General features: G+C 52.7%; 1 protein-coding gene across 5 annotated transcripts; it reads right to left on the bottom strand.

Annotated features, from left to right (window-relative positions):
- Window positions 1–1,786: 1,786 nt before the first annotated feature.
- Window positions 1,787–16,095, bottom strand: NIPSNAP1 (nipsnap homolog 1). Of its 5 annotated transcripts, none has more exons than XM_025267391.3 (11): window positions 15,938–16,067; window positions 15,006–15,131; window positions 8,686–8,813; window positions 8,450–8,495; window positions 8,133–8,227; window positions 5,964–6,034; window positions 5,667–5,807; window positions 5,362–5,393; window positions 4,931–5,025; window positions 3,694–3,777; window positions 1,787–2,123 (listed from the first exon to the last, which is right to left on the bottom strand). In XM_025267391.3, exons 1-11 carry the CDS (start codon window positions 16,033–16,035, stop codon window positions 2,059–2,061), a joined length of 981 nt encoding a protein of 326 aa, XP_025123176.2. In that variant the 5' UTR covers window positions 16,036–16,067; the 3' UTR covers window positions 1,787–2,058. The 5 variants fall into 5 exon arrangements, with proteins under 5 accessions (XP_025123176.2, XP_025123177.2, XP_025123175.1 ...); XM_025267392.3 differs by having other exon boundaries at window positions 15,016–15,131; window positions 15,938–16,065; XM_025267390.3 differs by lacking the exon at window positions 15,938–16,067 and adding an exon at window positions 15,559–15,617.
- Between the last annotated feature and the right edge of the window lie 404 nt (window positions 16,096–16,499).

Here is a 16,499-nt window from a genome sequence, read left to right as displayed (position 1 = left end):
ACCTGGATTCTTAACTACTGTCATAGTTACAGTAGAACATCCCACAATAGCGAGGGCAGCAAGTCGGGGAGTGCATTAACCCCATCTTAACCTGCCCTTTCCCCCGATTTTTTGACCAAGGCAAATCTAATGCAGCATTTGACAGCTTCAAGTATTTTCTACTCCTGGTATGAATCGTACAGATGGGGTTCAGTACATTCTACTTAAGGTAGAAACCGAACCCCTGGTTATGCAGTGCAGTTCCTTCTGCCCCAGTGGGAGAAGTATCTCCAGGAATACTTCTCAGGAATACTCAGGAATTCCAACAGCATCTCAGGAAACACAATACCCACCAGTGGGACAGATGAGCCAGGTGGACCTGAGAGGCTGACCCTGCCTGAGGGGTCACCTGCCAAATTTCCTTGTAGATGAAGAAAAGACATCACGGTTTATAGTAAATATTTAATTGGTTCCATCAGCAACTCCAGCACAAGTTTTCCTTGAAAGGGAGGCAGAATCAAGCTACCCAGAGGTTTGTGAGGTGTGGGGATCACTGAGAAGGCCTCCAAAGTCACTGACCCCACTCCACACACCCATGGCCCAGGAGAATGAGGGTAGGGCTGATAGGCTGTGAAGAGGGAGAAAAGGAATTCGGGGTGAGGGAAATGCAAGACCTAGCCTGTAGCTCTGCCAGTAGGAGAGCAGTTGGGAGAGCAGGCGGCTTTCCCTACACAGAAGGGCTGGAACAACTCACTCAAGATCTCAACCTCTTTACGTGGGGAGCATGAGGTGCACCTCTCTCCAACAGTCTTGTATTAGAAGCCCCTCCCCAAGTGGTCGTGTGTCACCTCTGTTCTATCTTCCCCATTCTGTATTCCAAATTCTTCAGTTCAAACCCAAGTTTTGAGTTCTAAGTTCTGCCTTCTGGGTTTCTGTTCCATTCTGTTTCCCTCCCGCAGATTCTTCTCAGCTCCCATTCCTTTTCTCAGCCTTTTTGGGTGGAATATGTGGACATCCTGCCGACTTAGCTAATTTGAGGGCTTTCCCTTTTGCTTCTTGAGGCAGTTCTAGGCTTTTTTCCAGCAGGAGGGTCTTGGCTCAGACTGTCCAGCAAGTGGGTGGCCCAGTGGAGACCAGGGAATTTCTGAGAGCCTGGCCTAGCCTAACCTCCTCCCAGACCACCTTTAATCACTGGACACACTACCTTTTGTGCAACTTAAGCTAATCTAAGGATTTCCAGAGTGATGATTATGAACTGGTGACCTTGAGATGGGGAATCTGAGGAGGAACCTAGACAGCATATTAAAAAGCAGAGACATTACTTTACCAAAAAAAGTCTGTCTAGTCAAGGCTATGATTTTTCCAGTAGTCATGTATGGATGTGAGAGTTGGACTATAAAGAAAGCTGAGTGCCAAAGAATTGATGCTTTTGAACTGTAGTGTTGGAGAAGACACTTGAGAGTCCCTTGAACTGCAAGGAGACCCAACCAGTCCATCCTAAAGGAGATCAGTCCTGGGTATTCATTGGAAGGACTGACTTTGAAGCTGAGACTCCAATACTTTGGCCACCTGATGCGAAGGGCTGACTCATTTGAAAAGACCCTGATGCTGGGAAAGATTGAGGGCAGGAGAAGGGGACAACAGAGGATGAGATGGTTGGATGGCATAACTGAATCAATAGACATGAGTTTGGGTAAACTCCGGGAGTTGGTGATGGACAGGGAGGCCTGGTGTGCTGCAGTCCATGGGGTTGCAAAGAGTTGGACACGACTGAGTGACTGAACTGAAATGAACTGAGGAGGAAATGTGAGAAGACATAAAAGGTTGCTGTTCCATTCAGAGAAATTAAAAACTGCTTCCTGCACAGGGGAAAGGGTGGGCAGGAAAGGCGGGAAGGGTCTGGGCAGGGCTGCAAGTTTTCATAACCCCATCATCCTTCAGCTCCCCCTTGTCTGACCTGAGCACTAACCCCCTAGAGTCCATAGGGTAGGAGAGAAAACCAAGACAGCAGAACTGGGAGCTCCTCTGTTCATGGCTACCCTGAGGGAGAGTGGGGAGGAGATGGAGGCAGCAGCAGCATCACTGGAGAGGTGAGATCTTCAAAGGGATCATGATCCGAGACTCCATGTGTCGCACCAGGGGGACTGCAGAGAGAGAGGCAGAGATCATGAAGGGGCTGGAGGTGAGCCAATCCCCCCAAACTGTCCCTTGAAGAAGGAGGCGGAAGCCTGGGATGCTGAGATAGCTAAAGCCCCCCGCTCTCCTGGAGTGGCCTACAGAGACAGCCACATCTCCCAAGTTATAGGATATGAGGGGACTGAAGTTATGACAAAATGCAGCTTTCAAAATTTGAAGGAAAAAAAAAAAGAGCATTGTTTATTAGTAAAAGTGACTTCACAGATATTATTGCTTAGCACAAAGCTAGGCAAAGAACAGGGTTGCTGCTGCTGCTACCGCTAAGTCGCTTCAGTCATGTCCGACTCTGTGTGACCCTATAGACGGCAGCCCATCAGGCTCCACCGTCCCTGGGATTCTCCAGGCAAGAACACTGGAGCGGGTTGCCATTTCTTTCTCCAATGCATTTAAGTGAAAAGTGAAAGTGAAGTCACTCAGTCGTGTCCGACTCTTAGTGACCCCATGGACTGCAGCCCACCAGGCTCCTCCATCCATGGGATTTTCCAGGCAAGAGTACTGGAGTGAGGTGCCATTGCCTTCTCCGAAAGAACAGGGTAGGGAGATTCAAAGAAAGAGATCAAGAAAATAATTTCAGCAGAAGGAAACTGGCAGGACACAAGCTGTGAGGGTGTCCCCCAAGGGGCTGAAGTTTGAAAAACACTGATTTAGTTCAACTGACTCATGTTACAGGTGGGGATGCTGCAGTCCAGAGAGGGTCAGCCTCACCCAGGTAGTCAGACTCTTTCTTCCTGCTCAGTGCTGTTAAACTTGACCATGCTTCCAAATTTCCTACAGTTCTTGTTCAAGTGCAGATCCTGATTCAGTGTGTATGGGGTGGGGGGGGGGGCGGATTGAGCTTGGGCATTTGTAACAAGCTTTCAGGGGAGGATGACACTGTCATCTGGGACCACACTGAGTAGAAGGAGGCTCCCGCTTACTGATCAGGAGATGCATCTACCAGCTGATAAGTGTGCAAGCTCAACTATAAGTTCCTTCAGGAGAAAACAGGCTCCTGTTCTTTCTGCACTTCCTGACCCCCTCCCACCACGGCACACAGTGAGGGCTCAATGAGCATGTACTGGTTCCAGGTGGTTCTCAAGAGTCCCAGCAAAGTGGCAAATGCCATAAGCAAAAAACTTGCTTGAAAAAAATTGTGCTTCCTCTGTGCTGGAATCTGGGCTATAATTTTATAAATTAGCTCCTGGAACCCTTCGAGCGAGGCACCATCACCATCGGCATCCTACAGCCAGGGAAAGCATCAGTGAGGTGAAAAACCAGGCCCAAGGTCACACTGTGTGGTCAACCACAACACTTCTCTGAGGCAGAGACCACCTGGCTGGGTTACTGCCCCTTCAAGGACTCACCTAGGACAGCCTGCATCCTGTAGAGCATGCCACCAGGACAGGAACCTATGAACTCACTGTCCTAAAAGTGAGTTCCCCATCAGGAGAGGTAATCAAGTGAAGCTAGATCTCCTTACAGAGGGGATTCCATTCTCAGATGGAGCTCTTGGCAGATGACTTCCTAAGAGGTGCTCACCTGTGTAGTAGACATTTTCGTCCCAGCCCCTCTTCCTCCAGGCAGCATTTCTGGTCTCCTCCCGAGACTGCAGGTCTTTATAGGCTGTGGGATAAGGCTTAGGCTCGTTTCTGGGGCACAGAGGACCTGAGCCTGTCCCCAGCACGAGGCCCTCCTCCCATTGCCCCAAACCCTGTCCTGCTGTCTCTTCCTCCCCAGATGCTTCTGCTGTCTGCTTTGACAATCAGTACATTTGCCGACAACTCCCAAATGTATATCTCCAGCCCAGAACTCTCCCTCAGGTTCTGGACTCAAATATCCAGTGTCCACTTGATGTATCCACTTGACAGTGTATCTGCTGTCCACTTAGATGTGTCAGTGTCTCAAAGGTAACACTTCCAAGGACCAAATGTACACTCCTGACCCCTCCAACCTACCCTCCAGGGGTCTCACTAAGCAACACACAGCTGCTCAAGCAGGAGTCCGGGAGTCCTGGAGTCTCCTGTCTTTCCCCGCCCCACGCAGACAATTCATCCACGGGTCCCATTGGATCCACCTCCAGACCACTGAGTCTGTGGACCTCTCAGCATCTTCACTGTCCAGGCCAGCCTCCTCTCCCACCTGAGCTAGTGTAACCATCTCCTGATGCCCCACATCCTCTTTTGCTCCCCTACAAAGTGCTCTCAACATAGCACATGGCAGCCAGAACAATCATTGGAATGCAAATTGGGCCATATCACGCTGCTTAAAATGCTGTAGCGGTCTCCTGTTGCATTTAGAATAAGTCCCAGCTCATCTTCATGGCCTGCAAGACCCAGTGCAATCCGGCCAATCCCCATCTTCCCACTCTCTTCCCCACTCCCTCCACCCTGGGCTCCTATGCATGCCTCAAAACCCTGAAGGCCTTGCCCTGCCACAGGGCCTTTGCACACGTTGTTCCACTTGGAATACCATTCTCTGACACCTCGCAGCTGACTCCTCATTCTGTAGCTAAGCTTACATTCACCTCCTTAGAAAGATGTTCCAGTCTATTCAAGCCAGTGAAGCTTCCCATGTTTGTCTTCCTTATTTCTCCCTGTCCCTTGATGATTTGTAAACATCCAAAATTATCCTTTTTGTTAGTTTATGTCTGAGGTGGTGCCTCCCCCTGCTAGAACGTAAGCTCCACAAGGACACTAATGTATTCGCAGTGTTGACACAGAGTGACAGTGGAGAAAGGAGGGGGCCACGGAGGGCTCCTGGGGGGTCCCCAGCCTACCCCAGAGATGGTGCACGACGTAGAGCTCTCCTATCTGCGAGAAGAAGCCGCCCACCGCCTCCTGGTTCTCCTGCCGGTACTTGATGGCCCGAGCCCTGGGGATGGCAGAAGAGTGTGGGGCCGAGGCCAGGGCAGGTGCAGAGGGCCCTCTGCGGGGACCCCAGGCTGGTTTCTCAGTCACACATTGAGGGAGGAGCCCAGGGTAGAGCCCTTGGCTCTCACAGACGAGCGGGGACTTGGGTGACGGAGATGCGGCTGCTGGCTGTGTGTTCCGCCCCAATCTTCTAGAAGATCCTCACCCCTTGGTTGGATCATTGCCTGCTCCTGGAGCCACAAGGCACAGAGGATGCCGTGTTCTCTGCCACAGCACCCGGAAAAGGAGGCCCACCAGGTGATCAGGGTCCCCCCAACCCCCTGGCACGACCACTCACCAGTTGTTCCCCCACTCGATCATGGTTCCTGGCTGAAAGAGAACCAGAGCAGAGGGTGGGAATGAGCCCCTACCTGGGATTTCAAGCCTCACTGTTGGGTGGGGCTGGGAAACTGTCTCTCCAGCTCCAGGGGCCGCCTGGCCTCCTGCAGGGGCCCTGACTCACACCTGAGCATGCATGTACGCACACATGCGTACACACCTCTTCTGAGGCCAGAAGCCCCAGTCCAGGTGCTGGGGCACTGGGCCCACCCCCCACCTCTCAGGCTCCCTGGACAGCACACTGCTGCAGGGAGGGGGAGGCACCTTGAGCTTGTACGTCCTCAGCTCGTAGATGTTGGGGCCGGCTCTAGGCTGTGGCTCGTTCCAGAAGCTGAACTCGAGGAGCAGCTGGTTTCTCCTGGACAGCAGCATCTGGCTCCGCTCCTTTCGGAACTCCAGGTACTCCTGCGGGCCGGGTGGGGCCAGGCGATCTGGGCACAGCAGCCAGGAAGTGCCCCACCCCCCAGGGGTGTGCCCCAGGGGGTGGCGGAGGCAGCCCCCAACACAGGGCTGAGTCAGAACCAGCATCCAGAGAGGTGTGCCGAGTGGATGCCCACGTACCTTGTTGTTCTTGAGCTTGTTCATGCAGTCCATGAGGGCTGGGTAGCCCCCTGAGAATCGCCATAGGTGTACTGTTTGTGGGGACAGGGAGGAAGGCACAGGTCAGGGGGCTGCGGGGACCCTGCCCTGCTCTGCCCCCAGCAAGCTCCATGTGTATGTAATGGGAGGAGCCTCCAGCTAGTTCTCTGTAGCATCAAGACTCTCTGAGTTCCTCTGCCTTGCCAGGGGCAGTGCTGGGCAGGGGAAACCCCAGACACAAGCCTAGGAGACTAGGGTTTGAGCTGCAGCTCTGCCAAATGGCCTTTGACCCCTCTAGGCCTCAGTGTCCTCATCTTGAGAATAATGCACCCACTCAATCTTCCTTAAAGAGCAACAAGAGGATCAGAATGAACTTGTACCCTAGGAGCTGCGGCATGTGTAAAGCTGACCTCATAGCAGGTCTGTGAGGGGTAGGCTGGGTCAAAGGAAGGGGCGGGTAGGCTGAGATGGATTACTCCAGGACAGTGAATTGAAAGTGAAACCAAGGAACAGAACAGCAGGTGCGGTGTGCTACCATGTGTGTTTAGGCAGGGAGGGACATATCCAGAGATGCTGGGCTGTGCACCGTCTCTCAGTGGAGACCCGAGAGACTGTGACAGGAGATGCCCTTGGGCCAGAGAACTGAGGCTTCAGGATCTCGAGCAGGAGGAAGGCTTACTTTCCAATGAAAATTCTTTGCGCCATTTGCATTTTTTTTATCACAGCCTCTGTACTGGGTTCTTACAAATTCATTAAAATGTGGATTCCTCAGGGAGTCTGCTCCCCACCTGATTCTACAAGGTGCACAACCCTTCAAGACACCCAAAATATAGACATGCTTTAAAATTCAAGCTCTCATTACTCAAAGTTCATTTCTCAATTAGCAAATACTTAGGAGAATCCAAGAAGTACTGCAGAAACTGATTAAGTTGTACCTAAAGATGGGAAAACTGTAAGGGGTGCAATGGAAGACAGTCGGCTTTTTCTTACCCCACTATCAATGTGTCAATGATTACTGAAACAGAATAAATGATTAAGAGAATCTACCTAACTGCAGATCACAGATTAAAAAAAAAAATCCTATTATCAGGGCAATTGAAGGATGAGATAGGTTGGCTTGTGAGATAGTGAGCTCCCCGTTGCTGGGAGCATTCAAGGGAAGCATAGAGGACCTTCTGTCAGGGCCAGAGGAGCTCCCTGTGCTATCTGCAGTCTAATCAGCACTGTCTGAAAGGACTCTCGACTATGATGGAAAAGTTCCACAGCTGTGCCGACCAAGGTGGTAGCCATGAGTCACATATTTCTATCAATGGGCACTTGAAATGTGGCTTCTGTTGACTGGGGAACTGAATTTTTCTTATTTAACTTTACCCAATTTAAACTTAAATAGCTGCATGTGGTTAGTGGTTACCTCCCGGGACAGCACAGATCTAAACGCCAAGGCCCCTCGGAGTGGCTGGGACGCTGTGAGTGAACCAAATTCATGTGTGGGTCCTCACAGCTGGTGCCAACCGACATGGGATGGGGCCTGCTGGGGTATTCCTGAAGCTGCACGGAACCAGCTCAGACAAGAGGCCCTGTTCATTCCATAAGTATGCATGGCATCCTGGGGATTCTGCGGTGAAGACAGACAGGCAGGGGCCCTGTCCGCTGGGAGGCAGACACAACAGGGCACGTGGTCAAGGCTGTGGAGAGGCAAGTCCTGGGGGCTGGGGAGACGGGAGAGCTGCCTCACCCAGCTCGGGTGGAGGGAATCAGGGGAGGCCTCCAGGAGGAGGTGATATTTACATCGAAATAAAAGGTGAGTAGAGGAGTGAGCCAAGAAAAGGAGGCCAGGGAGAAAGAGCTTCAGGCTGATGAAACAGGGGGAACAACAGCCTGGAACTAGAGGGAAAACCTGTCCACTTGAAGAACGGAAAGGAGTCCGGGGTGGGATGATGCAGTGAGCAGGAAGACGTGGTGAGAGGAGACCCGAGGCAGGGCAAGGAAGGGCTCAAGAGCCTCATGGGCCACCCCAAGGGCAGAGGGAGCCATCACAGATGTGAGCAGGGGAGGAAGCCCATAAGGACTGCACTGAGAAGGACCCCCCTGGGCACCACTGTGTGGGGGGCGTGGAGGGCAGCCATCTGTGCTGGGGGGTGGGCAGCTCACCTGCCTGGTCCTGCTCCCCATACCACGTGTTCCAGTTGCCCACGAGCGAGCAGGGGTAGTCCTCATCCAGGTGCAGCTTGGGCAGCACGGCCTCCCTGTGGGTGGTGGGGGCACAGAGAGGGAGAGGGCTCACACCAGCCCCCAGAGCCCCTGGGTTAAGGCTTCCCACTCAGGCCCTCAGGACACTAACATGCAGAGGCCGCACAGGACGTGTGGCTCTGAAGTCTACAGCCCCCGGATTTGTGCACGGAGAACAGGGCTGGGACAGAGTCCCCCATCCAGGCAGGGGCGGGGACGGGAGGGTTAGGCTCACTCACGTCAGGCTGTTGTAGGCGTCCAGACACTCGGGCTTCACATTGTGAACTGTGACAGAGGACAGAGAACGGGAGGTGAAGTGACGGGGAGGGGGTGTCTGTGGGAAGCTGGGATGGGGGTAGCCCCACAGGGCCTGGGCTCCCAGCACAGCTCAGATGTCCCAGACCCTCTTCAAGTCCCCAGCAGGAGCCTTGCAGGCCCCTGGGAAGGCACGTCGGCCAACTCAGCAGCCACTCACACTGGATCTTATAGAGGTTGCTGGTCTCCTTCTTGGACAGCAGCGTGGAGTGGGCGTCCTTCCGGGGGTCCACCTTGTGTACGAAGAGGGACCGGAACCAGCTGCCTTCATTGTCCTTGGAATAGAAGCTGCGGGACAGAAGAGTTCAAGGGGGACCTGCTTCCATCTGCCCAGAAGCCTTGCTCACCGAGGCTGGTGACCCACTTTTCTGGGAATGGGGCCATGGAATCCCATGGCAGCTCCAGCGGATTTCATGTCATTGGAGCCAGCCACGGGGATCCTGGCTGCCCAGTTCGCTTCTTGAAACTCTGCAGAGCCTCAGGAGGCCAGGGGAGGCAGCCCCACTCCCGCCTCTCTCTCCAGCCTCCCTGCCTCCCCTTCACCCCCTTCCAAGAGGTCCTCCACTTGGACCCTGCAACTGTATCCCTTGCCAAAAGGGTGAACCCCAAACACATCTTGCCTGGTGTCCAAAATCTGTGACAGCCCAACCTACCCTGGCAGCCTCCCCTCTGGTCCACCCCTACCTGTGTATCCTGCTCTCCAAGTGTGCCTCTCCCTGAACACACCAGATTCTTTCACTCTGTGCTTTCTTTGCAATTTCTGTCCCCTCTGACGAGAAGTCTGCACCCACGGTCCTCCCCAGTGCTCACACTACACCTGGCCCGTGCCTGATGCCAGCCCCCACAAATGGAGCGCCTGAGACACGCATGCCCTGCCCTTGAGGAGGTCACAGTCCGCTGAAAGAAGTGGACCTTGGAACACAGTTACACCCAGAGGTCTCTGGGAGAGCCCAGATGAGTGAGCCTGAACTTGGCCCCTGGAAGTCTGGGTGAGCTCTCCAATGGAGGTGATCTGGACAGTTTCCAAATCTCCAGGGTTGGTTTGGTAGATAAAGGCAGATAGAGGGGGTCAAAGGCATCAGAAGGCAAGGTTTCATTCATTCATTCGGCCAACACTTAATTGACAAATTCCTGCCCTGTGCACGTTGCTGAATGAATGAATGACATGCCTTGTTCAGAGCAGGGGGACCAATCACCAGGTCCTGCCAGATTATAACTGTACTCCCCCACACAAGGTCCCAGTGGGGGTGGGGTTATATTTAGGCTGCCAGAGGTGATAAATCATCTTACTTAGCAGCAGTGGTGAGGCTTGTAGCCAGGCCTGAAACGCCAGCCTCCTGCTAGATGAGTTCCAGCCCAGGAGCCTGGCTGTGGGGGCCCCATCAGCAAATTCTCTTCTTTTTCGAGCCTTTTCTGTGGCTAGAATAAATGTCTTGCAAATCAAAGTATTGCTTTTCTGCAAAATATGAATTGAGCACTGGGACTGATAAAATCTGAACAGCATCTTAAAAATGACGATATATTTGTATGAGCACAGAGGAAAGATAAGTAAGGATTTGTTCCAAACTGTTTTTTTGTTGGTTTGTTTGGTTTTGGCCATGCCAGACGGCCTGCAGGATCCTAATTCCTTGACCAGGGAATGAACCTGGGTCACAGCAGTGAAAGCATGAAGTCCTAACCAGGCCACTGGGGAACTCTCAGCCCCACGCCGTTAATACTGCTTACCTGGGAGAGGGAAGAGGAAGATGGCTAAACTCTTCGTTATTCATGATAATTTTTTGTAAAGCTAAAAGAAAAAACTTTTAAATATTTCTGAATTCATAGGCTTTCTATTGTTGTGTGTACTGCTTAATCAAAAACAAAAAGACACGAACTTCCCTGGTGGTCCAGTGGTTAAGACTCTGAACTTCCACTTCAGGGGGCTAGGGTTTGATCCCTGGTCAGGGAACTAAGACCCCGTATACCAGGCAGTCAAAAAAAAAAAAAAAAGAATATATATATATAAAGCCATTAAAAGTGTATATATATATATATATATATGTAAAGCCATTAAAAGTATATATATATATATAAAGCCATTAAAAGTATATATATATATATATAAAGCCATTCCTTTTTCCAGGGGATCTTCCTGACCCAGTGACTGAACCTGGGTCTCATGCATTGCAGGCAGATTCTTTACCATCTGAGCCACCAGGCAAACTCTACACTTCAATGTTTTAAAATTTTTAATTAAAAAAAAAAAAAAAAAAAGACAGTTGTCATCAGATGGCCAATGTGGTCTGTGGAAACTGGGGACCAGAATAAGGGAGCCTCACTATGGCTCACACTGGCTGAGGATAGCCTCTGCCAGGGACCCGTGATCAGCTTGTCAGTACCAGGATCCCGCTGAATCTACACAACGAGAGTATAACGTTAATACTATTCATATCCCCATTTTTGAGATAAGAAAATAGAAGGTCCTGGGTGGGAGGGTTAAGAAACTTGTCCCAGACCACACAGCAAATTGGGGCAGAGAGCTCTGGCAAGAGCCCAGAGCTCTTTCCTCTAAAGCCAGCTCCACCCTCAGGTCAGGTACCAACCGGGGGAACTAGCATCAGGGAGATACTATAAAGAAGAGGTATTTTTTAGCAAAGCCACTGGTAGAGGGACCTGACCTTTGGTTTGAATGTAGAGAGGCTGTGTCCCCTGGAAGGGGTGGTGACAGAGAGGACAGCAACTCCTACTCTTTGTCAATCAAGACCTTTGCTCCAGGACTGGGCCTTGAGTAATTTATTAGCATCAGCATTGACCAGGATAAACAGCCAAGCGGCCAGCCCTGGAGAGAGAGCCTGGAACCTGGGTGCTGGGGAGTGTCCCGGAGTTCCCAACTCTTCCCACCTCCTCTTTCCTGCCTCCACATCTCAGTTTCCCCACGTGTCAAAAGAGCAGGGCGGCGCAGCCTATGTCCAAAGATCTTTTCTGCAGGTCCCAAGAAGATTCCAGAGCAGGGTCTGAACTTGAAGCTAGCATCTGTAGGTTCACATTTCAAGAGTTCAAATTTCACTTTTTCAATGAAATCACAACATCCTCCTGTCCTTGAGCTCCCCAACCCTTCTCACCCTGCTCCCTATTTTTTCCACAGCTCCTTCTAACACACTGCAGAATTTGGGGGTTTAGTACGTGCCGTTTGCCGTCTCCCACTGGCAGCAGCCCCATGTAGCCTGCGATGCTCTCTCTCCTGTGCATCCCTGCTGTCTCCCCAGGGCCTGGAAGAGTGCTGGGCACGTGGCACACGCTCAGCCCACGCCGGGGGAAAGAGTGAAGGAGTGTGGGGGAGCTAAGACAGAGATGCATGAAAATGATGACATCTGGGAGGTAGGAAAGCAGAGAGAGGGTGGACCTGGGCTCCATGTGGACTCAGGGTGCAGGGCCCCTTTGCATCCCCACCACCACCAGCAGAGTTACTGCTTAAGAGCACAGGTTCTGGACAAACCCAGGACTAGTCCCAGCTCAGTGTCAGCTCGCTGAGCCTCACGTGCCTTGCAGAGGAAAGGGCAGACACAGCAGCGCAGCTAGCATCACTGTTCCTACCTACCTGATCTCCTAGCTCCCACTTGTCCTCTTTTTTCCTAACCTGCCCGTGGGTTTGGTGAAGTACCACGGTTGTGATGCTATCTGTCCACTTGAAAATCTTCTATCGCTCCCTACTGCCCGTAAACCAAGGCTAGATGTCTCCACTTGCTCTAATCTATTTTGCCAAGCTTTCAAGTCAATTTCCTCTTTTAAAACACATTTTTCTTTTTTATTTGTTTTTGGCTGCCCCACTCAGCTTGTGGGTTCTCAGATCCCCAGCCAAGGACTGAACCCAAGCCTCCAGCAGTGGATGTGTGGAGTCTTCATCACTGGACCGCCAGGAAGTCCCCACTTCCCTTCTAAATTTGGTGACCACCAATCCAAGATTCCCTATCATTAGCATCACCTAAGAACTTGTTAGCCGTCTACGGGGTCGCACAGAGTCAGACATGACTGAAGTGACTTAGCAGCAGCAGTAGCAGCAGCAAGAACTTGTTAAAGCTTTTCCAGCTCCACCCAGAACCACTGCAACAGAAACTTCCGGGGGCAGGCATAGCAATCTGGGTTTTAACAAGTCTGCCAGGGGATTCTGACGCATGCTCAGGCTTAAGGATCACTGCTCTAAGGTAGTCCCAATTTCTTTCTTTTTTCATGTAATCTCAGTAAATTATCCCAGAAACACCAAAGATTCTGCTATCTAAACTATATTAAGAATGCTCCTTAGGCCCAGAAAAACCAATTCAACCCCTTCCATAAAAACACCTCTCCTGGGACTTCCAGCAGTGCAGGGGGTGCGGGTTAGATCCCTGGGTAACTAAGTTCCCACAAGCTGCGTGGCCAAATAACAAACAAAAAGCCCACCTCTCCTATTTCCCCCTCAGCCTGGAGCGGACATTCTCTACCCCCTAGGGCACCCAGCACAACGCTTTTAGCCTGGGAGCTGTTCAACAAATGTCTGCCCCAGATGAGAACTTTAGAGACACTGGCACTCTCAACAGGGATCAGTGGTCTGGTGCCACCCCACACGAAACTGCTCCGCAACGTCCTGGATTGATACGCTAGGAAGTTTGGCTCTACGCACATTCTCAAACACTCTTCTGTCTGGAGTCGGCTGACTTTACAAAGGGGCCACGTTTCAGTTTACTGCTCCACAAGCATGTTTTCGGGCTTCCCTGGGGGCTCTGACAGTGACGAGTCTGCCTGCAATGCAGGAGACCTGGGTTCGATCCCTGGGTCGGGAAGATCCCTGAGAAGGGAATGACTACCCATTCCAGTATTCTTGCCTGGAAATTCCATGGACAGGGGAGCCTGGTGGGCTACAGTCCATGGGGTCACAAAGAGTTGGACACAACTGAGTAACTCACTCATTCACACACACACACACACACACAATTATGTCTTTAGAAGACATACAGGAAGAACTAAAGTCCTTTTAACAACAGGACTACTGATGTAGCAGTAACAACTGCTGCGTATTGAGCACTTACTATGTGCTGAGAACTGATCTTCACAATATGTTTTTGAGAAAAATGAGGCTCAAAAACAAACAAAACCAAAAGCAAAATAGAGAAAAATGAGGCCCAGAGATGTACCAGGCCTTATTCAGGGACAATTAACCAATGGCCAAGAGGATTCCAATCCAGGTCCATCTGACTTCAAAGCCCCACTCTGAGCTCAAGAGGCCAGAGGGCCCCTCTAAGGGACTCCAGAGAGATGGGGCAGACAGAGGTTGGCAGGAGGGGATGTTCCCAGGTATCCAAGCTGGGGACCAGGGCACAGGTAACTTCGCAGCAGTCCTTGAGACACTGCAAGTATGAATCCAAGCACCGGCACAGCAGCCCTGCAAAAAACACCTGGCAAGGACCTCCAGTCCTCCTTCAGAGAGAAGGAGACCAAAGGCCCTAGAGGTTCAGCACCTCGTCCAAGATTACTGAGCGGCAGGCTGCCTACACAGCCTATGTTCCTCCTGTGGCCTCCTGATGTTCTGGCTCTACCACCACCAGTTCTGTAAGGCTAGGGAAGTGAGGTCCTGCCCCCAGCTTGGATTTCCTCATCTGGAAAATGAGGGGATCATAGAACATGACCTTCCCAGAGCCCCTTCAGCCCTGACATTATAAGGGACTCATGAAGACATTGCTTGAGACATAGGCTTGGGCAAGGGGCAACATTTGTTACAAGTTCACCAAGCGCTGGGTTCCTTACACACATGACTGCTAATCCTCAACAACTCTGTGAAATCATTCTACTTTCTCACCCCCATTTTACAGATGAGGAATCTGAGACTTCAAGAGGCCAAATAATTCATGCAAGGTCACCTCACTGGAAAAGGCTGAGTTGGCTGTGTAGGTTCTCTCCATGTCATGAGCTTTCTCCCCAGTTACTGAGCCGTCAAACCAGTCAATCAACCCTGAATATTCACTGGAAGGACTGATGCTAAAGCTGAAGCTCCAATACTTTGGCCGTCTGATGTGAAGAGCTGACTCACTGGAAAAGACCCTGATGCTGGGAAGAACTGAGGGCCAGAGGAGAAGGGGGTGACAGAGAATGAGATGGTTGGATGGCATCACTTACGCAATGGATATGAGTTTGAGCAAACTCTGGGAGATAGTGAAGGACAGGGAGGCCTGGCGTCTCGCAGTCCATGGGGTCTCAGAGTCGTGCACAACTTAGCGACTGAACAATAACAGCAGGGTGGGTGGGGAAGCTGGAGAAGGAAATGGCAACCCACTCCAGTATTCTTGCCTGGATAACCCCATGAACAGAAGGGCCTGGTGGGCTCAATCCAAGAGGTTGCAACAGAGCTGGACACAACTTAGCAACTAAACACCGGGGTGAAGGCACGCGCCTGGCTCCTCTTCTCCAGCCTCCCCGACCCCACGGCACAACACTCTGTATCGTCTCACAACAAGGTCTAACAGAACTCACAGCTTCACACCTAGGCTGCTGGGCAGGACAGACCCCTGCCTCCTTTCCACAGGTGGGGGGACAGGTGTCCTCACTTCTTTGGCAAATCTTCCTGAGCACACACTGTCCTGAACCCTGAGCCAAGGGCTGCGGAAACAGAAAGATCAGGTGATGGTCCAGTGGGAGGGACAGGCAACTGTTTAGAGGGTGGGAAGAGCAGAGATGGGGGAAGAACAGGGCGCCAGAGGGAGGAGGGCGGGGCCGCCCAGGGCCAGTCAGGGAGGCCCGGAGGAGGGACCAAACAAAAGACCAGGCTCTGGGCCGGGTCCAACCAGCCTCCCTCCCCCAGAAGGCCACCGGTTGTGGCGCAAGGACCACAGGGGTGTCAGGAGGCCTGGGTCCAGACTCGGTGCTGCCACTGGACGGCAGGGGGAGTGACCTTGGGAACTCCCACCCTTTCTCAGGCTTCCTTTGCTTCCCTCGTGCTGTTTATGGTTGGGGAGCCAAGGATCTGTGCAGCCATGGCCCTTGGGAATCTCCATTGCTCCCCATGCCTCTGACCCCCAGAACTAACCGAGGGAGGAGCTGCCTGTCGTGGAAGTCCCCCGGCGTGCCCATCTCACAATCACCGCAAAGGCCAGGGAAAGGGCCACTGCTCCCGCCCTCTGCCAGTTCCCACTCCCCACGCCCCACGGCCTGCCCCTCCCATTCACCCAGTCCTTCAGTCTCTGCCCAGAGCCAAGTACCCAGCAGGGCAAAGACCCTGCGCCCACCTTTCACACCTCCCCCATTCTTTGCCCAGACCTCCTCCTCAGGCTTGGAGATTCGCCCTCGGCCTCTAACCATTAGACTGCAAGTCCGAGTCTCTGCCCATCCCCCAGGCCCAGACCCTGGCTCTCACTCTTGCAGCCCCCAGGCGCACCGCTCCGCCCCAGGCCCAGCCCGGTTCTTACCGCGCCGCAGCCACAGCCGCAACGTCCCGGGGGCCCGAGCCCGGGCCCCCCAGCAGCCGCCGCGCCGCCGCAGAGATGCTGCATAGACGGGGAGCCATGTTGGAGCGGTGCAGGTTGGAGGGAGGCCCCGCCCCCGAACCCGGCAGCGGAGGCGGGACTCGGGTAAGCCCCGCCCCACCGGGCCGCCCGCCTCCCTCGCCAGCCGGGCAGGTGGGCGTTGTCCCCTCTCTTCCCGCAACGCAGATGCAGGGCAGAGGTCCGGTTTCTTGTCCTTGAGCCTCTGCAGCTCTGCTACAGACTTGCTCTGTGGCCTGGAGCAAACCCTTCGCCCAGTCTGGGCCTCAGTTTCCACCCCGTAAAATGGGAGCATTGAACAATAACACCAGGGGTTCTTAAAGGGGACCTCCAGGGTGAGTGGCAGAGGGTCAGTAACCCCGCTTGAAATGGTATACAGTTCTGTGCGCCTGTGCCTTCCTGCGGGGATGGGGCACAGGTACCGTTTATCATAGTCTGAAAGGAACAAACCCCCTAACAACTTAAGACAGATGGACAAGGCTCTGGG

Source organism: Bubalus bubalis, chromosome 17 (genome assembly GCF_019923935.1).
Source record: "Bubalus bubalis isolate 160015118507 breed Murrah chromosome 17, NDDB_SH_1, whole genome shotgun sequence".
NCBI classification, from domain to species: domain Eukaryota; kingdom Metazoa; phylum Chordata; class Mammalia; order Artiodactyla; family Bovidae; genus Bubalus; species Bubalus bubalis.
This window is presented reverse-complemented; position numbering and strand designations above follow the sequence as displayed.